The 25,338-nt window shown below is 53.4% G+C and overlaps 2 protein-coding genes across 2 annotated transcripts; one reads left to right on the forward strand and one right to left on the reverse strand.

Moving 5' to 3' along the window:
• The first annotated feature begins 6,643 nt into the window (after positions 1 to 6,643).
• LOC116447325 (lipase member M-like) lies at positions 6,644 to 11,126 on the forward strand. Its single transcript, XM_032116426.1, has 9 exons — positions 6,644 to 6,745; positions 8,133 to 8,250; positions 8,702 to 8,900; positions 9,015 to 9,124; positions 9,347 to 9,483; positions 9,625 to 9,771; positions 10,262 to 10,333; positions 10,561 to 10,626; positions 10,719 to 11,126. The coding sequence occupies exons 1-9, from the start codon at positions 6,647 to 6,649 to the stop codon at positions 10,950 to 10,952; spliced, it is 1,182 nt and encodes a 393-aa protein (XP_031972317.1). The 5' UTR covers positions 6,644 to 6,646; the 3' UTR covers positions 10,953 to 11,126.
• Positions 11,127 to 16,582: 5,456 nt separating this feature from the next.
• On the reverse strand, positions 16,583 to 23,612 carry LOC116447317 (lipase member K-like). Its single transcript, XM_032116417.1, has 9 exons — positions 23,508 to 23,612; positions 23,250 to 23,367; positions 22,364 to 22,562; positions 21,997 to 22,106; positions 21,715 to 21,851; positions 19,764 to 19,901; positions 19,581 to 19,652; positions 18,484 to 18,552; positions 16,583 to 17,593 (listed from the first exon to the last, which is right to left on the reverse strand). The coding sequence occupies exons 1-9, from the start codon at positions 23,610 to 23,612 to the stop codon at positions 17,360 to 17,362; spliced, it is 1,182 nt and encodes a 393-aa protein (XP_031972308.1). The 3' UTR covers positions 16,583 to 17,359.
• Positions 23,613 to 25,338: the final 1,726 nt, after the last annotated feature.

Consider the following 25,338-nt stretch of genomic DNA (forward strand, 5'->3'; position numbering starts at 1 on the left):
TTCGAGGCACGGCAGAAGGGTTGAGAGCTGTCACAAATTGGTTATTTCCACCCGATGGAGTCATTTGGCATCGCCCATGGCCTCTGCGAACTCGAGGATGGGCAGCCTCTGGCCTCTCCACCTGCCCCGGCACTGCCTTTGGTGCACAGGGCTGGTGCTGGTGCCCTGGGTGCTGTGGGGTGAGTGGGACCAGCCCAGCTCATCCCAGCAAACCCCAGTGGGAAAGCCGTCCCAGCTCCTTCCAGCTCTTCCCGCCACCTCCCGGCACGGAATGAGCTTGAAAAGGCAGAACTCCCAGTCCCCGTTGTGACTTCAGGGGGTGCTTTGTAAAAAGAGAGAAAAATAAATCCATCCCTGGGGAGGGAAGAAGCTGTGGATGGACACTTCACATCTCCCCAGGCTTCCCCTCTTCCCAGCCGGCGAAGCCTTCGGCCAGGAGCTGCCTGCTGCCTGAGCAGGTCCCTGCAGGGATGCTGAGGGGTGACACGGGCTGTGGGTGTCATTTTTGGCACCGCTGCCTTCGCGGCCAGCTCTGCACCCCTTGCCCAGGTGCCCAGGCTGCACGGCCCTGGTGCTGGCTGTCCTGCATCCCTCCTGCAGCCAGCACCTGCCAGGTCTGGTCCAGCCACGCTCGCTCAAATGCAAACGTGCTTTGGAAAGCCCAAATAACCACCTCTGTCTGGAGCTACAGCGACTGGCCTTCACCAAGGACTAGCTGGAGGCAGTTCCAGAAGCCCTCCCAGCTGGCTCACCCTCAAAGGAGCAGTGGCTCAGAGCAGAATCTGATTTTTTCTCTGGAGGGAGAGGAGGAAAAGTGGAAAAACAGGATCAGGTATGCCTAGACAAGAAAAAAACACTCCCCCTCCATCCCAGCACCCACAGAACTTGTCTTCCTCTTAGGGACAGGACATCAGAAAGGCTCCTATGGCCACTCCAGGTCCTGGCATCAAGTTTGGGGCCACATTAGCGGGGAGCCCCCCAGGGTGAATCACTGCACAGACTATTAAGGCACGAGCAAATCAGAAAAAAAACTGGGATAAAACTTAAGAATTCTGAGCCGAGCTTATTCCACAGGTTTTAACAGTTATTTTATCTTCCTCTCGTAACAACAAACACCCACTGGAAGGCACGGGGAGATGACGGGATTACTGGAAGGCAATCAGAGGGTGAGCACTGGGCTGCTGCTAGGACAGGACTGGTGTGACCACGATGCCAGTCCTGGGAGGGAACGTCCCCCATGCACAGAGAGCACCTGCCCCACGCTGCTTGCATCTCAGGGGTTCTTTCCTAAATCCCCCTGCACTTCAGCTTGCTGCTGTCTGGCCATGTGGGCACTGAGGTCCTGGAGGGGCCCTTGTCCACGGGACGGTGCTCTGCGGGGGAACCAGGAAAGCCTGGGCAGCAGAGGGGCTGGAAGGTGCTGCTGAGGGGAACGAGCTCCTGCCCAAACCCTCACGGGAAGTGGAGCGGTTTGGGGCATCGAAACACCCCAAACCCAACCAACCACGGCTGTCCACGTCTCCTTGAGCGTGAGGTGGTTGTGTGGCCTGGCCATGGCCACCCGGGGCAGGAGCTCTGTGGGGATGGAGCTCTGTCTCCTGGGAGGACGGGAAAGGTCCCCAGAGGCTGCTGCCAGCCAGCCTCACCACGATGCCCTGGCTGGCTTTGCTTTTCTTCTTCCTGCAGTTGTGGAGGAGCAGGAGGGGGGGAAATAAGCCCCTCCATAAATCCTCTGTGCTTTTCAGCTGCTTTTAAGGGTTTCTGGTGCTCCTTCTGTCGCAGAGCAGGCGGGATGTTCCTCTCTGCGTGCGCAGTCAGTGCTGTCGAGTTTAATTTAGCGAGAAACTTGGGCTCGGGTTTTTCCGCTTTGTCAGTAGCAGAATGCAAAGTCTGCTGGTGAAAAATTCCCACCCAACCCCAGCCCCCGGGCCACCCGCCTCTCTGGTTTGCTTTCCTCCTCTGTCACCAGGGGGAGAAGCAAGGTTCAGCGCCGAGCTCCCTCAGTACCTGATCATTTTACTGCTCCTGCCGCCAAACCCCGCCCTGCCCTCCCTCCGCAGCTGCTTCGCAAATCACCCCCGGTCGTCGGCGGGGTGGAAAGACCTCGTTGGCTTCAGGGAGAGGCAGCTGTCCCTTGGATGCTGGGCTGGGAGTGGCAGGGACATGGATCTTCCCGGGCTCCCTTCCCACCCGTGTGTCCCCTCGGAGTCTCAGCTCCTGCTCGGTGGGGCAAAGCACGTCCTGACTCCAGCTGGGATTGTCCTGATTGTTGGCCACGCACACGCTGGCGAGGCGCTCACAAGTGGGACATGCCACGAGGGACTTGTGCCAACAGGCTGCTGCCCTGGCTGGGAGGAGAAGCAGAGGGCTTGGAGTTTTCTGGAGGTTTTCTGGATCTGCCAGGCAACCCACTACATTCAGAGTCCGTCCAGCTGTGGACTCCTGCCTTGGAGCTGGGGGATCCCCCCTGCTCGGGGCCTTGCCCCAGGGCTGTCCCGCTCACACGTTCCAGGCTGTTTCCCTGGGCACAGCCAGGCTTTCTGTGCTGCAGCTGTGCCTGTGCCTCGGGGGCTCCTCTGCCTCTCCAAGCAGGACCCAGCCGCGGCACCTGTGGGACTCCTTTGGGCAGGGGGAATAAGCCACTGGGTCTGGTTCCCAACCCAGCTCCCCCAGCCTCTCCTTGCACCTCGGCCTGGGTGTCTACCCACCATCCCTGGGCTCCCTCCGGTGTGGGGGTGTCCCAGTAGTCCCTGGGAACCCAAATCTGGATTCTGCATCGAGATACAGCCCTGCCTAGTGCCAGGCAGAGGGGATAATCCCCTCCCAGGGCTTGCATGAGCAGCACATCTCCTCTGTCTGGAGGGGAGCTGGACGGCCGGGTATGGAGTCATCCTTCCCAAAAGTGGCCAAGCCTGTCCAGGAGGAGAGCTTAAGGAGGTGGGGCAGGGGCTGGACAAATAGGGGGGGAAGGCCGAGGGAGAGCCGTGGGCTCGCGGCTTGTCCAGAGAGGCACAGAGGGGAACGGGAGTTTTGGGAGAGGAAGGACCTCTGAAGGACCAAGAAAGGTTTATCAGGCTCCTTGCAAGCCACTGAGGGAGATGAAGGTGAGCCTGGAGGCCAGAAGCTGCTTGTGAGGACACAGGGACAGACCTGGCTGAGTCCTGGCTGCCCCTCATGGGGAGTGTCCCTGGTGGGGTCTGGCTTTGCTGTACCTGGCGCGTTCTGGGGAGGAGCAGAAGGTCTGTGCAGCTCTGCCTGCAGAGCTCTGTGCATCTCAGCTCTGGTGGCACCAGGGGACTCTGGGGCTGTGTGAGCTCTGCAGGGAGCCACGGCCTGAAGGTCGTGAGCTGGGCTAGGGACAGGCAGGTTTTGGGGAGCAGCTCCCCAGCCGTGGGGCTCCGGGGCGGTGGGAAGGAGCAGGTGACCTCGGGGGGTCACGGGATGAGTGTTGGATGCCCAAGCTGGAGTAGCAGGGAAGCTGAGGGAGACTCTCATCATTTCTGCTGGTGGAGGCTGCCCCTAGGTCAGGTTGGAGATTAAGCCTGCTTTGTTCTCTGGCACTTCTCAGCATGGGTTTTGCTCTCTTTCCTTGAAGGAATGCCCGACTTTGCCTTGTCAGGTCCGTGCCTGGTGCTGCCCGAAGGGTCCATCGGGGCAGGGAGCTCCTAACCCAGCATTGTGCCACCTCTCTGTAGCTGTCAGCAGAGCAGCCTCCTTCCTGCAGGACCTTGGCTGGGGGTGGGGAACAGTACCCAAAGGCCCTGTAATTAAACAGAGCTCCTGCCACATCCTGCTCTTTCATTAAATCCAGGAAAAAGCCCAAACAATAATTCTGCTGGTGAAAACCACAACAAACGTGTGTCCATCCAAGCCAGAGGCGCTTTGCACTGACAGAGGAAATACTCTGCTCAGCAGTGATTCCACCCCAAACCAGGGCGAGCAGCAGGCTGGGATGGAGATTCCAAAGGTCCCTTCCCACCATTATTGCTCTCCTGGCAGGAGGAGGGGTGATGGGTGGGGCTGGAAAATGTGGTTGAAGGGGCCCATGGACTCAGAGCCATTGTGGAGGGCTGATTGTCACCCCTGCCCACGGGAGACTGGCTTTGCACCCTTTGGATTTCCACCCTTGGGATGTCCACGCTGACAAAACTCAGTCAGTGTCAGGTGAAAGTGGTATTTCTGTCTCCTTACCTGGGTGAGATCTGCCCTTTTCTTTCCAGCCCAGGCGTGGTCCCTGAGCCCTGTCCCTGAGCCTGGTGCTCACATGCAGAGCTGGCAGGTGTCACCAGCAGGGACCTACACCTGGCAAGCCGGGATGAGCAGCCTGGCAAGCCCAGAGCACAGGCACAGCAGCTGCAATCCCTCTGCCAAGGAAGGCCAAAAGTGCAGCTCCCAGCTGGAGGACGCCACAAGGCCTGTGTGATCCCGGTGATGGGGACACTGCCCAGCCTTTAGGATGTGGCTCTTTGCTGCTGAGCTCCCGGGGGCTTGGGGTGCAGTGTCCGACTCATCGGGCTGGAGAGGAGCACTGGGCTGTGGGACTGGGGAGGGACTGGGCTTCCTGGTGTTGATGGACAAGTCCCAACCTCTCTGGGTGTCTTTATAAGCCCAGAGGATTGGTCCCCTCGATGCCACAGACTGGTTCCCTCGGTGCCACCAGCCCCTCCGACTGCACGGAGGGCCTGGAGCAGCAGGTCAGGTCGATGAGCGGTGTCTGCTCTCCTTCTAGCCCAGGCTGGTGCTGAAAGAAAGGATCCCAGCCGAGTGAAGAGGCTTTGTTTTCCCTCCAGCTGTGCGTTTCGTGTGCGGAGAACTTGGTGGTCAGACATTTTCCTGGGTCTGCATCCATCTGGTCTCTCTGAAGGGGATGGGGTGCAGGGGCTTGCTTGCATTAGCCAGGGCTGGTGCCTGGGGAACAGCAGCTTTGAGGAGGAGCAGGGACCACCTCTGCTCTCCTCCACCCTGGCTGCCCGTGCCCTGGGACACCAGGAGGAGTTGCTTCTGTCACTGCTGAATGCTGGCTGCCAGCGCTCTCTCTGACATCTGTGGGCTCTGAGGCACAGCTTGGTGTGCCACTATAACATCTGGGTGACGCTGGGGTGGGCAGCAGAGCCTTCGGCATGGGGGTGACCTCCAACATGTGGGAAAACTCAGTGCCAAAGCTCAGGAGCTGGGAGAGGGGGCATTGGGAGGGGGAAACTCTCATCACAGAATATGCAGGAGCCACAGAAACCACAGGCCTGGCGTGGGCTGTTGCAGGTCATGGAGCAGAGGGAGGTGTCCTTGTATGTGGTGAAGTGCAGGGTTGGGCGCAGATCTGAGGGAGATGGACCACAGGGGCAGAATCTGGCAGGGATTTGATGCCTCTCTGGGCAGGGGATGTGGCCTCAAGGGAAAGAAGCCCTTTCCTAAGTGACAAGCTCAACAAGAGGATGCAATTGGTGTGAAACTCCTGTGGGTTTAGCAACAAGCAAACAGCAGTGAGGATCATGTTGTTCTGGCATCTCCTGATTCCTGAGCACGCCTGCCTCCTCTGTCCCTTGTAATCCACACTGAAGTGGTTATTTCAGCAATTTGGTCAGTCCCTGATGTCCCCAGGCATGGCCTGCAATGTCTTGCCTGCGTCTGTGTGCAACTCAGCTGGGTGAGGAGGCGGCCACTGCAGCTCCTGCTTTCCTGCTGTCCTGCCCACCTTCGTTCCACACGCAGGTTGGAGAACCAAAAGCATCTAAATGTGGTGATTGGCACTGAGCCCAGCCTGCAGTCGTGGCCAGTGGTGTTGGGCAGCTGGGCAGGACAAGGGGAGGTCAGGTTTAGTGGTGTGGTTTGCCTGCAGGAGCATGGGCAGTCCGACCTCTCCTCCCCTCAGCCACCAGAGCAGCTTCACCCCAGGACATCCCTTCTCACCTGCACGTGGAGATGGAGGCACCAATGTGGTGGTGGTGGGCTGGAACACAGAGCAAGGCCTGAGTTAGCACTTTGTTTTCCTGGGTGAGAGGGAGCTTTTCCTGTGACCCACATGGTGCTCTGCAGTGTGTGGGGGGGGTGTTCCCATTTTCCTGAGCAGCCCAGGAAAGCTTTCCATGCAATAAGGCTACTGGGAAAATACACTCTGGGAGGCAGAGAGCCATCTTCAGCTCCTGCGACTTGATCATCAGGGAAATGGACTTTGGAAAATCTGTCCTTGAGTCTGGAATGCCTTGGGCTGGGTGCTGTGGTTGGCAGGGCGATCCAGGAGCACCTGGCAAGGAGCTATAAAGCATCCAAGGCATGGATGGAGCAGGGAAGCTCCTGCAGGATGGAGCTCTGACACCACCCCTCCTTTTTGGGGGAGGATTCTTCCCCTGAAATGCTTTTCCTGAAAGCCTAAGGACTTCCCTGGGAGCACCCTGATGCTTATCCCAGGCAGGGGGTGGCGGGAGGCTGCTTGTCCCACACTGCAGCTGGAACTGGACTGAATGGGAATGGTCAGCAAGAGAGGCTTGGGGTGGGTTCCAAAGTGCACAGGGGGTTGTAGACACCTGCTCCCTGTGGCAGCATCAGGCTTGGGCTGTGCTGGGGCTGCACGGTGTTCCTTGTGCCTCTGGAGCACCCACAGCCCTGCTCAGCCAGCCCCGCTCTCCCCCAGGTGCTGCGGACGGGTGAGATGTGGCTGCTGCTGGTGGCCCTGTGCCTGGCCCAGGGGCTGGAAGATGCCATCCCAGGTGCTGAAGAAGTGTACAACCCTGAGAGGTTCATGAACATCGTAAGTGCTGGGAGGGCCACCACCCCCTGCGGGACCCGTGTGTGGTGTGCCCAAAGTCCTTCCCAAGGGACCAGCTCTGCTCACCCCGCCCCGACAGCTTCACCTGGCCTCGTCTGGGGGGCTTGGGACATCAAAAATCCCCCATATTTGCACTGGTGTCACTCACTTCATGCCCTCGGCTTGGGCTTGGCCTCTTCCTGCTCTTCCTCTAGTTCCTTCCGATGGAGGTGACACTGGGGAATGTGGGTGACACTGGGGAACGTGGGTGACACTGGGGAACATGGGTGACACCGGGGAATGTGGGTGACACCAGGGAATGTGGGTGACACCGGGGAACGTGGGTGACACCGGGGAATGTGGGTGACACCAGGGAATGTGGGTGACACCGGGGAACATGGGTGACACCGGGGAATGTGGGTGACACCGGGGAATGTGGGTGACACTGGAGAATGTGGGTGACACTGGGGAACGTGGGTGACACTGGGGAATGTGGGTGACACCGGGGAACGTGGGTGACACCGGAGAATGTGGGTGACACTGGGGAATGTGGGTGACACTGGAGAACGTGGGTGACACCGGAGAATGTGGGTGACACTGGGGAATGTGGGTGACACCGGGGAACATGGGGCGACACCGGAGAATGTGGGTGACACTGGGGAATGTGGGTGACACTGGAGAACGTGGGTGACACCGGGGAATGTGGGTGACACTGGGGAATGTGGATGATACCAGGGAACATGGGTGACACTGGGGAATGTGGGTGACACTGGAGAACGTGGGTGACACTGGGGAATGTGGGTGACACTGGGGAATGTGGATGATACCAGGGAACATGGGTGACACTGGGGAATGTGGGTGACACTGGGGAACGTGGGTGACACCAGGGAATGTGGGTGACACTGGGGAATGTGGATGATACCAGGGAACATGGGTGACACTGGGGAATGTGGGTGACACTGGGGAATGTGGGTGACACTGGGGAACATGGGTGACACCAGGGAATGTGGGTGACACTGGGGAATGTGGATGATACCAGGGAACATGGGTGACACTGGGGAATGTGGGTGACACCGGGGAATGTGGGTGACACTGGGGAATGTGGGTGATACCAGGGAACATGGGTGACACTGGGGAATGTGGGTGACACTGGGGAATGTGGATGATACCAGGGAACGTGGGTGACACTGGGGAATGTGGGTGACACCGGGGAACGTGGGTGACACCAGGGAACGTGGGTGACATTGGAGAACGTGGGTGACACCGGGGAACGTGGGTGACACTGGGGAACGTGGGTGACTCCGGGGAACGTGGGTGGCAGGAGAGGGTGAAGCTGAGGCAGGCACAGGGAGCTGGGTCCCCCTCTGCCCTTGCACCCTTGTCCCTGCAGAGCCAGAAGATCCTTTTCCATGGGTATCCCAGCGAGGAGTACGACGTGATGACAGAGGACGGCTACTTCCTGAGCCTCAACCGGATTCCCCACGGCAGGGGGGACCCTGGGCCCTCAGGTGGGCTCAGCCTCACCAAGGGGGGACCAGCTGTGACCCTGCCCACTGCCCAGACGCAAGAGGAACCAGTGGGAATGCTTGTGCCTTCAGGCATGGTTTGGGCAGCTGGAAGAGGGATGAGGTGTTTTTTCCTGGCTGCCTTGAGCTGTCCCTGGGGATTCAGGAGCTCAGTGTTGTGTTTTGCTGCACCTGAGAAGGGGCAGTGTGACCCAGCAAGCCCCAGTGGCTTCTCCCCTGCAGCAAACCCCTGGTCCAAGGTCCAGGCTCAGGGCCTGGAATGGCAAAAGCCCCCCAAACACAAAAAACCACTGGCATAACCAGAGAAACAATGGGAGAAGGGAATGTTTAATGTGCAGCCTGCAGAAAGCAGTATCAAGATGCACAGGGGTGTTTTATTTCCATATGGGAAAGGTGTCTTCTTCTGCCAGCTACCTGATACCTCCTCTTCCAGGATCCAAGCTGCCTGTGCTGATAGTGCATGGGTTTTGCCTGGATGGTGGTGACTGGGTGGACAATTTCCCCGACAGCAGCCTGGCCTTCATCCTGGCGGACGCGGGATATGACGTCTGGATCGGGAACAACCGGGGCAACAGCTGGTCCCGCCGGCACCTCAACCTGTCCATCGCCTCCGAGGAGTTCTGGGATTTCAGGTCAGAGCCCACCAAGGACGGGGCTGGCGTGCTGGGCTGTCAGCGCTGAGCCCCTGGCGTCCGTGGGGGGTTGGGAGGTGGGAATCTCCTCTAGGCTCTCCCTTTGCCACGCAGCTTCCACGAGATGGCCATGTACGACCTCCCGGCCATGGTGGACTTCATCCTGATGCAAACTGAGCAAGAGAGGCTGTTCTACGTCGGCCACGCTCAGGGCAACTCCCTGGGTGAGTGAGGAGGGGGAGGAGAGGGCGGTGGGGGGAGCAGGGCAAGAGGCATCAATGTCCATCCCAAAGCGGAGGCTGTGTGGGAGGGGTTTGCCACGTCCTGCGCATCTATCCCAGGCTGTGCTGGCATCCAGGAGAGTTTTTTTTGTTCAAACCCTGCACCTCAAACACGGGGTCTGGGGTAAGCTGGGGTTCTCATTGTGATCTCATCCTGCTTTCCAGGTTTCATAGCGTTTTCCAGCTTGCCACGCCTGGCTGAGAAAATCAAACTCTTCTTTGCCCTGTCTCCTCTGTACACCTTCCACCACGCCCGGGGCCCCGTGCTAAAGTTAGCCTTTCTGCCAGACCTGGTACTGAAGGTACAGGAGGGGTCTGTGTGTTGTTACTCCCGAAATCCAGGGGCTTTTGGCAACTCCTGCCCCCTGCATTGCCACTGTGCACTGACCCTGTGCCTCTGGTGGGTGCTGGAGCTCCTGACATCATCCCTCGTGCTCTTGCAGGGACTGTTTGGAACCAGAGAGCTGGTTCTGGTGGGGAGGAGGGAGAAGATCCTCCTGGCTGAGAAGTGCAGCAGGTCACTGGTAGCCGAAGCGTGTGCCAAAGAGATCTTCCTCGTTGGAGGGTACAACTGGAAGAACCTGAACCTGGTGGGTGCACCAGACTCTCCGTCCAGGTCACAACCCTCTCTGGTCTTCCCAGACACCTGGAGATAGTTAATGAGACACAAAAATGAGTGCAAATCCCCAAAACAATGTGCAAAAGGCAGCGGTTATTTGGAGATTTCCTCCAGTGGTGTCAGGGTGTTAAACCTAACAGAGTCTTTGCTAAGAGAGAATCACTTGTGCTCTCGTCCCTTAGGGAAAGGAAACTCCTGCCTCATTCTCAGCTGACATGCAACAAGTTTACAGAAGAAAATAACCAAAGAATGACTGGACCAGTTGTATTTGCACTCTAAAATACTGATTAAGTGGCTTGCCTTTGAAAGCTACTTGTAGCTCTGAGCAGAAAAAAGCTGCTAAAGAACAAAGAGCATGTAACTTTTATATTGCAGTGATAGGGAGAATGTTTGAGGTTTTTTGCCTAGACAGATTCTCATCCTTCCCAACCCACTTTGAAAATACTTTCTTTTTCCCGTAGAGCCGACTGGATGTATACATATCTCATTTTCCAGACTACACATCAGTAAAAACTCTTCTGCACTGGGGACAGGTAGAGACTCTGATTTTATAACTATAACTTTTCTTTCTTTTCATCTGTGAACATGGTATTTTCAAATGCTGCTTCATTCACTCTGGAGACGGGTAAGGAGGTAGAATCAAAGCCAAGAGATAAAAGGGATTTTTAAGCTGCAGCACCAAGGTGTCTCAAAAGTCACAGCTGTCGAGCGGGCTGATCCAGGGCATTACCTGGATTAACCCTTTGCCTCTGCCTTCCAGACTGCCAAAACTGGGGAGTTCAAGCAGTTTGACTACGGGCTGAGAAACATGGAGAAATACAACCAGGTGAATGGGATGGGGCTGGCTGGGATCGGGATGGGGGATCACACCCCATCCACCAGAGCCCCAAGTAACAGGAGTGCTTTTCTCCTTCCCAGCCGATACCGCCCTTTTACAGGATCGAAGCCATGAGGGTGCCCGTGGCCCTGTGGAGCGGGGGGAACGACTGGGTGAGTCCCCCTGTAGAGACCCAGCGCTTGCTGTCCCGCCTCACCAACATTGTCCACCATGAGCACTTCCCCGACTGGAACCACTTTGACCACCACTGGGGCCTGAACGCCCCACAGCGCATGTACAGGCGCATGGTGGCCCTGATGGAGGAAAACCCATGAATCTGCCCATGAATCCATTGATTGAATCCATTGATTGAACCCATCCATGAATTCATCCATGAATCCATTGATTGAATCCATCGATTGAATCCATCCATGAATTTATTGATTGAACCCGTCCATGAATCCATCCATGAATCCATCCATGAATCCATCCATGAATCCATCCATGAATCCATCTATGAATCCATCCATGAACCCATCCATGAATCCATCTATGAATCCATCCATGAACCCATCCCTGAACCCATCCCTGAACCCATCCATGAACCCATCCCTGAACCCATCCATGAATCCATCCATGAATCCATTGATTGAATCCATCGATTGAATCCATCCATGAATCCATCCATGAACCCATCCATGAGTCCATTGATTGAATCCACCCATGAACCCATCCACGAATCTATTGATTGAATCTGTCCATGAATCCATTGATTGAATCCATCTGTGAATCCATCTATAAATCCATCCATTAATCCATCCATGAATCTATTGATTGAATCCATCCATGAATCCATCCATGAGTCCATTGATCGAATCTGTCCATGAACCCATCCACGAATCTATTGGTTGAATCCATCCATGAATCCACCTATGAACCCATCTATGAATCCATTGATTGAATCCATCAGTGAATCCATCTATAAATCCATCCATGAATCTATTGATTGAATCCATCTGTGAATCATCTATAAATCCATCCATGAATCCATCTATGAATCTATTGATTAAATCCATTCATGAATCCATCTATGAATCCATCATGAACCCATCCATGAATCCATTGATTGAATCCATCCATGAACCCATCCATGAATCCACTGATTGAATCCATCCATGAATCAATTGGTTGAATCCGTCCATGAATCCATCCATGAATCCATCTATAAATCCATCTATGAATCCGTCCATGAATCCATCTGTGAACCCATCCATGAATCTATTGATTGAATCCATCCATGAATCCACTGATTGAATCCATCCATGAATCAATTGGTTGAATCCGTCCATGAGTTCATCCATGAATCCATCTATGAATCCATCCACGTGCTGCCCCAGGATGGAGGAGCCACCCGTTCCCACCTGCCTGGGGGCACGGGCTTTGTGTGAGGGATGCCCTCCTTAAAAATGTCTCCTGTGCCTCTGTTCCACACTGATTCAATGCTTTTAAAAGCAATGCTGGGATTTCTGCCCGCCCTCTGTGAGCATAGAGATTGCAATAAAGTCTTGCAGCACGGCCAAGCTCCAGCCCTTGGCTTGCTGGGCTTGCTGGGTTTGCAGGAGATCCGCTGTGTTGGGGTTTCTTCTCAGCCTTTGCTGGCTCAGAGCATTGCCAGTGTGAATTTTTACTCCAGGAATCGAGCGCGTGCTGTGGTTTGTGGGTTTAGGCATGGGAGGGGAGGAAAGTGACCTTGTGACAGCCACTGGTGGAAAGAGGCCACATCTGGCCCGGGGGGCTCTGAGCTGGGCACAGCTGGCAAAGGGCAGAGAAGCAGGAGATTCTCCTCACCAGATCCTCCTCGCTGCGCTGAGTAAAGTTCAAAACCTGGTGATTTGCTGGTGATGAAATGTGCGAGGAGAGCTCAGAGAGGCCGAGCCCTTCCTCACCTCACAAATCCACCCAGCTATCCCTCTCCAATCACACAGCTCCTTGCCAAGCTTTTCTTGCTCATCCTGTTTAGCTCTTTACTGTTGAAATGAAAAAGAAGGTCAGGGCTAGAGGAGTAAATTTCAGCCACTCTGTTTACCCTGGAGGGGCTAACTTGTTACTGACTCTCTGGAATCAAAGGTATATATGTTTTTATTTTTTGGCCTAGATTTGTGCTGCGTTAAACAGGGCAGGAATTGATAATGCCATGACTTAGTTTTGAGCTCTGAGGACAGCTGGCAAGGCTGAGCATCTCACTTTCTGGATTCCACCTTATCAGCAGGACTGCTCAGAGATAACCCCTGCAATCACCAAAGCCATTCATCTGCCAGCTTGTAGGAGCAGAGCAGCCCAGCACCAGGATGGGTGAGTCTTCTGTCTGTGCCTTTCACCTTGCCAGGGTATTGCCAGAAGCTGGCATCAGAAAGATCATCTGCATCAACAGGGCATCCTTGGTGCGGCCCAGTGATGAGAACTGAGCTACCGCTATCTTGTCAGCCACTCCAGGACTCTGGAGAAAAAGCTCGGAGTGAAAACCCGATCAGGTGGATGGTCAGAAAGAGCAGCTCTAGGTTTTCCAAGGCACAGAGATGCTGGTGCCATCTCCCCACCTCGCTGATGCCTGCCCAGCCAGCAGAGCCACTCCTCAGGTGTGGTGGGCATGCTCATGCTCAGCCCAGCAGCCCCATCTGTTCATTACATGGGATTCATTTATTCTGTTTATTGCAGGTTATTTATGTCAGACCCATCTCTCTATTACACGTGCTGGCCAGCAGTGGTTTGTGGAGCTGTGCAGGATTCTGCCTGCAAGTCTCTGCACGTGGCAGATGACACCCACAGCAGAAGGTTTTAGGACCTCCAATCCAAAGAAAATAAAAATGCTGACCGTCTGGGTGGATTAAACCTCAGTGGGATTAATTTGCAACCTCTGCATCCCCCGCCCTTTAACAGAGAGATAAATATGTTTAAAGGATAAAGCATTGCTCTCTAACCCAAACTGACGTCAGCTGAGCAGCTTGTGGGGCTGCAAAGCTGGGCTCAAAGCGTCATAAGATCCCTGTAAGGAAGGCAGCTGGTGGTGCCATCAGCACCAGCACCAGCACCAGCCACACTGAGGGGCTCTGCACAACACTGAGCCCAGCTCAGGCTCTGCAAAGATATTCCAACCTCTGACCTGAAGAGGGAAAGGAGAGGGATTCACTTCGAAGTCAGTCTGTCAATAGATTGCCTAATAACAGGTTGGCAAAAGTAAGGAATTGAAACACGGGATTGGGAGGCTGTTGCCAGCGATTTGCAACGCAGTCCTGAGGCTGAGGAGGGTGGGTCACACCTGTGTTTAAGGCTGCACCTTCAAACAGCACACTTCAGGTGCCTTTTTCAGGTGAACTGAAGCCAGGCTCGTGTTATTCCACCCACAAACCTGTGAGAACTCAGAGTCCCGAGCACTGGTTTATATTGCTTCCCGATTCTTTCACAAACGAATCAACCTGCTCACCGCACCAGAGAAGCTCAGGAGCCCAGGGCCAGCAGGTCTGGCTGTCACGGGTGCCGCATCAAAGCCGGCTTGCTCTCCCAGGAGCCCCGTGGCAAAAGGCTGTCTGTTTATTTCTTTGTTTAGCCTTTTCTCTGGGGACGCGTTGGCCCGCCAGCCCCGGGACAGACCTGCTGGCTCAGCAGGTGTGGAGCCAGCCTTTCCCACCAGAGCAGCCTGCAATGACAGAGCTCCTGTCCCTCTGCAGGGCGGTGATGGCCTCACTGCACTGCCCTGCGGTCCCTGGTGCCTTCCCAGTGCTCCCAGCAAGGGCCAGCAGGCCAGACTGGGCAGCTGGGCAGGAGCAGGGTGGCAGCCCACGGTGGCAGTGTCACTGGACCTGTCACAGGAGCGGGGCTGGGAAGAGGTCAGGGCAGCCACGGCCCCTCCAGCTGGGACGGGACCATGCGGGTGCCAGGCACTGATGGCAAACAGGAAAACCCTCCCAGAGTGGTAATTTGGGACTTTTGGTCTGCACTGTGTATCCCAGCTGCCCGGGTGCCCATTGGGACCGGAGGCAGGGAATGCTGTGTCACCCTGGGGTGTCCCCCCTGCACAGTCCTGACCCCAGGGGACGATTTGGGGGTTCTTCACTCATTTATTCCTACACCTCCTGGGTCCTGCCACATGCCTCATCTGCAAATGTCTCCTGCTGCTGGCAGCTGATTTATTTTCATTCCAGCCAGGATTTGGGTCACAGCTTTGTTTCGGGCTTTTAAAAGGGAAAGAAAATGTTTAGGCATAGCAAAAGGAGACAAAGCAACCAAGGAAAAGCCCTTTTGTCCCCATGGCAAAATACCAAGCGAGGCCGCATTTTAAAATTTTTTTGGTTTTTGGCTTTGGGCAAATTGTTGCTGCAGAACTGGAAAGAGAATTAAAAAAAAAAAAAAGAAGAGATGTGTTTAAATAGGATTAACTTAAGCAAGAATTTGTACTACAGAAAGATCCTTAGAGAATCTCATAAAGACAGAAAAGCAAACAATATCCAAATCCGATAATCTGGTCACCCGATAAAATTTACAAGTAATTTTCTTAGTAGAGAGAAAAGTATTTACTGGAAATGGACTGTCTTGAACAAACTGAATAAACAGATTAGGTGACGAGCATTACCTAAAAAGACAATTTTACAGAAAGCTTCCTGGAATGAGGCAGAAGCTGCATACTTGGGGGGAAAACAGGTGGAAAAAGACCAAAATCGCGAGTTATTTGCTGCCATCGATGTGGCTTTGTGATACACCAGGAAACTGTAACAAATGCAAGCTTCTTTGCACAAATGAACATCATCAAATTCTCATTTTGCTTGCTGCCTTTGCTGCTCAGAGGAGAAAGGCTTAGGGCAGGACGGTGAGGGAAGCAGCAGGGGAACAAGCACGTCATCGCCGTGTCACCACCGGTGGCTTTGCTCACGGGAAGCTTGTCCCCAAAGGCCACTGCAGCGGTCAGCAAGGCCGGCACGAGGATGTCCAGCACCAGGGAGGAATCTCTGTCCTTCGCTTCAGCCAAGCAAATTATAGCCAGGAATTCTGGTAGCAAAAATAACCCACAGCAGCACTTGGAACGGCTGCTCTCCCCCAGGTTTATTTTCTGGCGTCCCCCAAACCTCTGACTGATCTACGCTGCTTCTCAGGGCGATGCAGATCTTCCAGGAAATTTTAAAGGAAGCACAACAGACCGAAAATCCGACCCTACACCAGTGCCTGATTTTGAGTAATTTCTCCATGAAATATTGCTTTGCCTCACAGCTGGATTCTCCCTCCCCGAAAGCAGCTGGTTCTTCTGCTGGTCGCACCACTGAGGGGTTTATCGAGATTTTCTGATGGGCCTCAGCATTTTGGCTGATGGGAGCAGCCAAATATTTTATTGCTGTAAAATAACTGCCCTTCCTTCAGGCTAAAGAAAATAATCATCAACACATCACAGCACCTCTGAGATCACCACTCAATCTTATCACCTCTCAGATAAACCCTAAGACGCAGACACTTTGTGAATACCCTAACTCCCCCTTTTTATTTGGACTTTACTCATTCTACACCAGAATCACATGCTGGACTGCCTGACTTGTAATTTCTCTTCAGGATTCATTCATTTCTCACCTCTCAGTCATTGAAAGGAAAAAAAACCGCCCAAACCCAGCCACATTAAAAATGTGATTAATTACAATTTTTATTGAATTCAAAACCACTGGTACTGTTTTATCTCTAGGGAGATGTACTTCTAGTACCTGAAGGGAGAAAGATGGAGAGAAACTATTTAAAAGGGCCTCAAAAACAGGACACAGGGAGTGGCTTCCCACTGCCAGGGGGCAGGGATAGATGGGATCTTGGGAAGGAATTGTTCCCTGGGAGGGTGGGCAGGCCCTGGCACAGGGTGCCCAGAGCAGCTGGGGCTGCCCCTGGATCCCTGGCAGTGCCCAAGGCCAGGCTGGACATTGGGGCTTGGAGCAGCCTGGGACAGTGGGAGGTGTCCCTGCCCATGGCAGGGGTGGCACTGGAAGAGTTTTAAGGTCCTTCCCACCCAAAACATTCTGGGATCCTAATTCTGGTGTTTTTTACCACAGATCTGTTGGATCTCCTTCTGATCCACCTTGATGGTTTTAAGCATAACAGTGCCAGACCTGAGACAGCAATAATGAACTTTGTGTCACTGATAAAGGCACAAAAAAAAGAAGAAAAAAATAAAATAAAAAGGAAAAAGAGGAAAAGAAAGGGGAAAAAGAAAGGCAATGCAGTGCCAGCCAGGAATAGCACGAAGGCTCCTCCCCCCACTGTAGAGGGATTCCTTGTGGAACAGGGGCATATGATACCCCTGAAAAGGACAACCCAGGGTTGCTGAGGAAAAGCCCCTGAACAGGCCCCTGACTGCAGGCAGCCCTGAGAGTCCTTGGCAAGGTATACAGCTGCCCGGCTCTCCCTCTGATTAGAGGCCATCTAGAGGGACTGGGCGTGAATCTTTGCAAAAGTAACTATAAGTTGGCATAGTTGAACAATAAGGGGAGAACAATGCTTAATCGTATCGGTGTACGTGTCCTTTATCCGGCCAGCTCTCCGGACTCAGTCCCTAACACCCCACCCTGTCACTGCTCCAGTTAAAAGCAGAATATTTTAATCAACTATGTTCAGGTGTTCCAAATAGAGAGAAATTTCAAATACCACCAGAGACAGCACTTAATCTTATGAGATAAACCAGCAAAAAAAAAAAAAATTGTATCGAATCAAACCAGCATCTTCACAGATGCTTCTTCATGATGTCAAGGATTTCCTGGTACAGAACCTCGGTGGCATCGAGGCCCAGCACAAAATCCATGTGGTTCCAATGGGGAATCAGCTTGTGGTGGACCAGGTTCTTGACCTGGGGGAGGAGGAGGGCGGTGTCCCGGGGGTCGGCCAGGCAGTCCAGCCCCGCGCTCCAGATGGCTGTCGGCACCTCCATGTCCTTCACGTCGTAGAGCGGCGGCCCCACCTGAGGAGATGGAGAAGGGGGTGCTGCTGGAATGCACCAGATGATGCACTGTGCAGGAGGCATCGCTGCTCTTTGGGCACAGAGGGAAGTAAAAACCGGATCTCCTTTCTTCCAGAAAGAAGAGAAACTTCAGTAAAGATGCAGCGTGGCCTTGTGCGCTACAATTTAGTGAGCGAATTTAATTAAAATTAATTAGCCAATTTGTTCTGCCCGGCTAGAAGTTCTGGTTCTGATACTACAGAAGGATTTGATGAGGAGGCAGAACTCTGGCTGCCCTGATCTAATGCTCTTGGATCCTCCTGCTCCCAGCAGGAGGTTGGGCTGGGGACCTCTGCAGCTCCCTCCCAAGAACCCTGCCAGGGTTTGTGGTGACACCTCACACAGTCACCAGCGCTTCCTTCAGCCCAGTGACAGCAGGGAAGTGCTTGGCTGCAAGTTCTTGACACTGAAACGCCTCTGGAGGGTTGTTTCAGCTCCACGCCCTGAGGACTTGCCGTGAGGTGATTTGTCAGCAACATCTCTTGTTACCTGAGGTGTAATTAATCCACTTAAGCAGCACGCTGTGTTCTGAACAACTTTTCCCGTTTAAGGAAGAAAGAAGCTTTTTTTTTTCTGTTCTAAGGCTTAACCACTATTTCAGAGACGAAGTTTTTCCCAATATTCAGCCTGGTGTAACCTGAGACCATTTCCCCAAGTGGAAAGCGTCTAATGTTTCATCCCACTTGAAAGGTATTTGCAAAATAGAGCTGAGGATGGAAAACGCAGTTTTTCCAAGCAGAGATCCTGACTTCCAGCTTGTGAAGAGAGGAACACATTAAAAGGAGCCACAGGAGGCATGAATGGGAAGACACCAGGGGAAGGGAAGGCTGTGGCCATCAGAAGCACCTCACCTGTCTGTAGCGAAGGCTGTTGTACATGTGCCCCCCGTCAAAGGCTCTCAGTGCCCCTCCATGGACTCCCTGCAGCAAATTCAGACATGCAGTGGTCTAAGTGAGATCACAGTTCCCTGGGGGTGCAGTCAGCCCTCAAAAGTCAAACCTCAGAAGCTGGGTTTCATCACTGAACGGGCAGGGCTTTTCAAGTGTATCTCACAGGTCTGGCCCTAAGCCCAGAACAAGTAATTATTGTCATGGTTTTGGACAAATGGACAAACATTATGTTTCTGATGTTTGTGGGTAACACCAGGATGGGAAGAAATCAAAAGGTTATAGAAAATGGGTTTGGAACCCTAAATATTCCTTGTGGGCTGGAGAATTGGCCTGAATTGCACAAGCAAGGGGGAAAGGAGCCTCTGAAGGTCTCTTGTCTAACTGGAACAGGACTAGCAGCAATACAAGGTTCAGGGTGGCTGTGGCTTGATCCCTCCTCTGAGCAGCAGCACTTCAGAAAATGGAGTGTAGGTTCTTGCTACAAACCCCACAAAGTTCTTCTGGGGTTCCTGGGCAGGGATTCCACCCTGGGAAGGAGCTGTGCCCTGAGTACAGCCTGTGGCACACGCCTCAGAGAAGGTGCACGGACTGAACCCACGAGCTACAAGAAATTGTGCAAATTTTTAGCTCGGGCAAGAGAAAGGAGAACACAGCTGCAGTGTCAAAGGGCTCTGGTGGTGACTATTCTCATACCCACAAGGGGAAGAAGGAGAAATAAGCAACTTTATCGGTAATAAGCTTGATTGGCTGCTGTCCAGAAGAATCTCTGCCACTAATGGCACTTGGGCTGCAGGGCAGGAGTGGAGCTGGTCTGAAACGAGACCCCTGGAATGTGCCTGCTGTGGATGCAGGGTACTCAGCTCCAAGTGTTCCTCTTGACAGATCCACTCCTTTGGGGCTGCTCGGCTCAAAAATCTGCCGAGCATTTTGTGGAGGGGTGAAAACAAAACATGCAAAGATCTGACAAGGGTGTGTCTCACAGCAACCAGCACAGCAGGCTCCCCACGAGGGACCAGTGCCACTCTGTGTGGCACGGGAAGGAACCTGGGAAGGCTTACCTGCAGCCAGTGGATGATGTTCTGGACTGAGGACCCCGCCGGGCTGTGTCCCGCGTACACATCGAATCGGCTCTGCGAGGACACGAGCACATTTTACAACAGGATTCACCTGGCTCCGCAAAACAGGGCACTGCCAAGGCTTTGTCCTTCAGAAGGACCCTCTGCAGATTTATTCCCACATACCATGTTTGTGTTCTTCCAGTTAAACCCGAAAATCATAGCCAGGATGTCCTTGCAGACCTTTGAGCAGATGCAGAACCTGGAGAGGAGCAGCTGCCCCAGGGCAGTGTGTGGTAGGAACTCCCTGGTGCCGAACATCTCCTGTAAAATTGCAAACGTTCTCATCAAAAAGGAAGTCTGGTCGTGCTTTTCCCCAAGGCACCACCACTTTACAACTTCTATTTTGTCCCTGTGTTAAGGTTGCCCGTAGCGAAGCCTCCCTTGCACCCCATTAAATGCTTCTGTTCCTTGTTTTCCATGGGCATGATCTCTTACATTCATGGCAGGGCTCAATCCACAGCCTCTGCATCAGTTTTATTCCCCAACGTTTTGGCTCTGATTCTGCCAGAACATTCTGGGGAGCAAATTCAGGACAGGACTGGAAGGTTCTGTAGTGAGATGTGTGTTTCTCTTCATTACGAAAGCGGAGCGCAGAGCTCCCCTCTCTGTAAACAACCTGAAATATTCCACAGGTGTCGCGGGTTCGGTTTGTAACCGGGCAGAAACACCAATTTAGTGTAGTGGTTTGGTCCAAAATACTCATTACTGTTTATCTGCTGTGAGATAAGAATTAGGAGAAATGCAAAACAGGCATCAAACTTGAAAGAATATAAAGAAGTTTATTAACAGACCTAAAAGAAGAAAAAAAATTATACCACCTTCAGAACTCTCCTCCTCCCCCCACCTTCCTCCCTTCTCCCACTGACACTGTGAAAAGACAACCCTTAAGATGTTCAGTCTGTTTACCACTTCCATAATAACCTTGTTCAGTCCATTTAAAAAGAGAAGTCTCTTCTTGCTCATGCTATGAAAACATTATCACAACGAGACAGCCGCCCACTTCCAAATATTGTTCAGTCCATTTAGGAAGAGGAGTCTCTCTGCTCACGATGTGAGTCCCTTCCCCCGACTTGCAGCTTTTCCCACAACTGCTTTCGAGGGTCCACTCTTGAAGTTTTTTGGGGTACAGTTTTAAGGTCGAGCTGTTCAGAAACAAAAACAGAGGCCCTTCTCCTTCCCTGGGAGCAAAGGGTCTTCATCATCTTCATCTTTAGGACTATCTCTGGGAGCATCTCTAGGAACTGAGGTTTTCTCCTTTCCCATTTGGAGCAAAAGTCCTCATCTGGTTCATCTCTACGGACTGAGGTTTTCTCCTTTCCCGTTTGGAGCAAAAGTCCTCATCTGGTTCATCTCTCCCTGTCCAAACTTCTCATGCAATTACAGCTGTGTCAGCATCTGCCTATCTCAGCGCAGGTGCTTTTGCTCACGAGTTGAACACTCCACCCCCCAGATCTTCATGAAATTACAACAGGATACTCTGATATATCATAGCTTCACAACAGAATTTCAGCTTTAAGCATCTCCTCTCTCTCTTCCCTCAGGTTTTCAGCTCTTCACAGCAATAAAAGGGTTACTCTCACCTCAGCCTTGCAGCTTTGGAGCTGGAATGTTGAATGTTTCTTATCGCAGTGGAGAGGGGGGAGAGCCGAGCCGCTCCGGCTGCCCACAGCAAGGCAGTGGGGGGGGGTTCCATGGCTGGAACAGGCCCATCGACTCCAGGATGGCCGTGGCCCGACCCGGCCTGGCCCGAGCAGGGCCTGGCCGGGCCCGCTGGCCCCCACACGGGGCCCGCAGCCACCTGTCCCAGCACTGGAAACGAGAGAGAGCTTGGGGGGGAGTTTGCCTATTCTTAAATGTGGATCACAGAGGTGGTCACAACTTTAAGTGGCTTAGAGAATTGTCCATATTCAAACTGGCTGCTGATAGGTTCTATCAGTTCCCAGAGGAAACTGTAAGCACCCCTTAGCAAGGACGTCCCTTCCGGGACTATGCTTGCTAACCTATGACAACAGGTAATTTCACAATCCCCATGAAAAACTACATTTTGGCTGGGCAGAACATAGTGCAGACCAACCTTAAGCCCGTAGTCGGAAAAGAAGGCGAGCTTTCTGAACGGGCTCTGAGCAAATATCACCGTGGTCACGGGTGACAGAGCCAAGAACACCTTGATTTTCTGAGCCAGCTGGGGCATAGTGGAAAAGGCTATAAAACCTGGGAGGGGGAGGGGGGAAGCAGAAAAAAAAAATGGTTTACTCTTTCAAGGCACTCATGCTCACAGTTTAATTTCAGTGGGTGATGTTACAAATCTCAGAGGGGATGGAGATATCTCATGCTGTGGTCAAAAGGACCCACTCACCTATGGTGGTGCCTTGGGAATGGCCGATATAATACAGCTGTTTCTGTCCTGTTTTCTGCTCGATGAAGCTGATCATGGCTGGGAGATCGTACTTAGCCATCTCATCGAAGCTGCAGAGGGAAGAGCAGACATCCTGCTGAGAGGGGCAGCACCCACACCTGCACAGCCATCACCAGCGAACCACAAAACCAGCAGGGAGGGCAGGACCACCCCATGAACTTCTTCATCCTACTGAGTTTTCACATGGGGTTTTCACTCAAAATGGGTTGGATGTGCTTCAGTCCAGCCTGGTTCACTCATCCCCCAGCTAGGGCAGCGTGGCCCTGACAGAATTCAGCTGTTCCTGAGATCCTCAAACGCATTTTACCTGAAAGCCCAGAATTCATCCCATTTGGGAGACAGGGCCAGGTGCCTCCTGGACCAGGTGTTCCCTCTGCTGTTTCCTATCCAGACGTCGTAGCCAGCATCTGCAAGGATGAAGCCCAGGCTGCTGTTGGCCAAGTTGGTGATCCAGGAGCTGCCTTCTGCCAGGAGACCATGCTGCAGGAGTGCCACGGGTCTCGCACCTGCAAGACAGGCAGCACGATGGCTCTCTGGGTTTTTAATGCTGTCTGGCACCTTTTGAGATAGTTTATGGAGTGTTATCCCCATGGCAGCCAAAATCTGTGGAGGTTTGTGTCGGTGTTCCCTTAGATTTCATTTAAAAAGCAGGTTTGCTACGTGGCAACTGCGCCATTGTCTTGGCCTTTAGCCCCAAAATCTCTGGGAGTGCTGGCAGAACTTGGGCTGCCCGGGGAGCTCTGCAGGCAAACACGGAGGAGCCTGGGGATGTGATGGGAAAAACGCACTTTCTCATGGATCTAGCCCCCTCTCCCGGTTACCACCCCTCACAGGACAAGAGGATCCCCTGGAGGCTCCTCAGGGAGCACCAAACCAGTCTGCTGACCCACCAAAAAGCTGCAGGAGCACGTTTTGGGAGCCAGGCTCCCAGGAAAAAACCCCAAGCTTTATGCCCAGGATGGATGGGCTGCCTCTCTCTGCTGGGATTGCAGCCTGACCGTCAGTGCTCAGGGCTCCAGGAAGGGTGAGGGAACATCCCCGGCAAGGGATCAGCCTTCCCTGCAAATCCTGGTCCGTCAGAACTGATGCTACAGATGCCAAGCCTCGGGGAGCCTTGCAAACCCTCTCCCACCAGCCCCGGTGTCCCAGTGAAGGGCTCAAGGTGAGGGTGTCCTGTATGGCACCAGTTTTACCTTGGCAGCCGGCATTCGCTCTCCCATGAGGAATCCTGTTCAGCTGAAGGATGTAGCCATCCTCTGTCACCACGTTATACTCCTCGCTGGGGTAGCCCCAGAAGGAGACCATTTCACTCTGCAACGAGAAGAAAGCCAAAAACGCCGTTTTCAGGGCTCCCCCAGGGAAATCCCTAGATGTAACATTTAACTGTCGTTATTTAATGCTGGCTGTTTCCCAGACACTTCCTGCCTCTGCTCCGAAGCCATCACACTTACGATGTTCATCCCTGCTTCCGGATTCTTAGGAAATCGGGAATTCAAGGGGCATTCCCCAGAGGCCATCCCGTGGAGCACGGACACCAGAGCTAGAGCCAGCCACATCCTCGCTGCGCCTGGAACAACACACCCCCAGAGTCAGTGCCAGGGAAGCAGGGGCGATGTCCAGCAGGGAGAGGAGAGATGTGGGCAGGGAAACACCCAGGTAGGACCCAGACTCAGCCTGGTGGCCTAGATGACCACTTAAAAGCGTTAATGCACATGGGGTGGCTCAGGAAACACACCTCAGCAGGGATCCTTCCACAGGGAGGTGGGACAGACCTTCAGCAATTCCTGCAAGAGGCCAGGCAACAATCCTTGCAGTGCTCTGCAGACCACTGGGAACTGCAAGAGGTTAAAATCACGGAATCACAAAATGGTTAGGGCTGGGAGGGACCTTAAAGCCCCTCTCATTCCAACCCCCTTCCACCACCCCAGGTTGCTCAGAGCTCCATCCAATGTGGCCTCCTTCCAACACAAAAGGACGTGGGGTGTTACTTGTCCTATCAGTGACCGTGCAGCACCACTTCTCCACTCTCTCTTCCCGGGAAAGGGGATGGCCAAGAGGGAGAGCTCTGTCCCATCACCCTGCTGTTTGCATCACCACTATTTACACCACTTTGGCAGTGTTAACACCACTGCCCAAGTCTCCTCAGGAGGGAGAGGGAGGACGAGTAAGATCCAGCACTGCCTTCTCTCCCTAAATAGAAATAAAATCATGACAAGAAAATCTCTAACTACTTGCCCTTCTTGGTCATTGTGAAAAAGGTGAGAATTGATTAAAGTTATTTCAGAGAAGGACATTTTTAAGTGCAAGTCTACATGCAAAATGGGGAGAGATGTATCTTCCAGCAGACCTAGACATCCCTTAATGATACTGGGTTTAACACAGCTTAAAAACCCCTCACTCAGCGTGCTGGAGACTGCAGCTGCCACGGGAGGTGGTGGAGGCAGATGGGAGCAGCAGGTTCTGCACACAGGTGCGGGCATCGGGTATCCCAAACAGGTACGGGAAGGTCTGGGCAGGGTTGCTTGCTCCAACAACTGTAGACATCAGAGACCACAAGGCTACTGGGCAAAGAAAAATCGGGCTGGACCAGCCTCTAGAACTGACCCAGCAAATCAGATTGGGGTCCCCTGTTCCGAGGCAAGCATGGGCCCTAAGTGCCATGAGCTGAGTGCCATTCCCAGCCAGGCTTAAGCCTGGCTCTGCCCAGGCTTTTCCCCCACTCACCTGCACAGAAGTGAAGGCAGCCAGCCCAGCTGAGAGGTGGCACAGCTCCTGCAGGAGGACACAGGGAGATGTCAGCCCCTGGGGAGGATGGGCGGTGCAGGGAAGAGATGGCCAGCCCGGAGGAGATGGTGATGTGGCACACGGCGGTGGCAGAGGATGGGTTGTCACCCCTGGCTGGTGCACGGAGCAGTGCTCTGCATCCCTCTGGAGACAGCCCTATTTGAACTGGCTGCAGGGTGGGGTGGCAGGTGTAAACACCCTGAGATACAGAACATATACATCATTAGGTAACACCACTGTTTAAAAAGTGCAGTTGCCCAGAATTTGTTTGTGGAGGCCGGTTAAATACTGTTTAGGCAGAGTCAAATAACTCTGGACGTTCTGAAGTGATTTCCATTGATAAAGTGGTTTAATTGGTATTGCTGAAGAAAGTTTCCAGCTTCCCATTTCAGTGATGGTTTTATTTATTTACTACAAGAGACATAATTAAGTTATTGCAAGGGAAGATCAAAGTCTAAAATGCCTTTCCAGTAGCAGATCTTCTGGTTTAGAAGTGAT

This window comes from Corvus moneduloides, chromosome 8, assembly GCF_009650955.1.
Source record: "Corvus moneduloides isolate bCorMon1 chromosome 8, bCorMon1.pri, whole genome shotgun sequence".
Classification (NCBI taxonomy): domain Eukaryota; kingdom Metazoa; phylum Chordata; class Aves; order Passeriformes; family Corvidae; genus Corvus; species Corvus moneduloides.

Bases quoted from the DNA above. Each gene is read 5' to 3' on its own strand.
- LOC116447325 (XM_032116426.1), top strand. From the start codon at position 6,647: ATGTGGCTGCTGCTGGTGGCCCTGTGCCTGGCCCAGGGGCTGGAAGAT. The intron at 8,251-8,701 runs GTGGGCTCAGCC...CTCCTCTTCCAG, and splicing joins GGGGGACCCTGGGCCCTCAG to GATCCAAGCTGCCTGTGCTG. The intron at 9,772-10,261 runs GTGGGTGCACCA...TTTTTCCCGTAG, and splicing joins ACTGGAAGAACCTGAACCTG to AGCCGACTGGATGTATACAT.
- LOC116447317 (XM_032116417.1), bottom strand. From the start codon at position 23,612: ATGTGGCTGGCTCTAGCTCTGGTGTCCGTGCTCCACGGGATGGCCTCT. The intron at 21,852-21,996 runs GTGAGTGGGTCC...TCCCCCTCCCAG, and splicing joins TTCCCAAGGCACCACCATAG to GTTTTATAGCCTTTTCCACT. The intron at 19,902-21,714 runs GTTGGTCTGCAC...GCAATTTTACAG, and splicing joins TTTCCGACTACGGGCTTAAG to GAGATGTTCGGCACCAGGGA.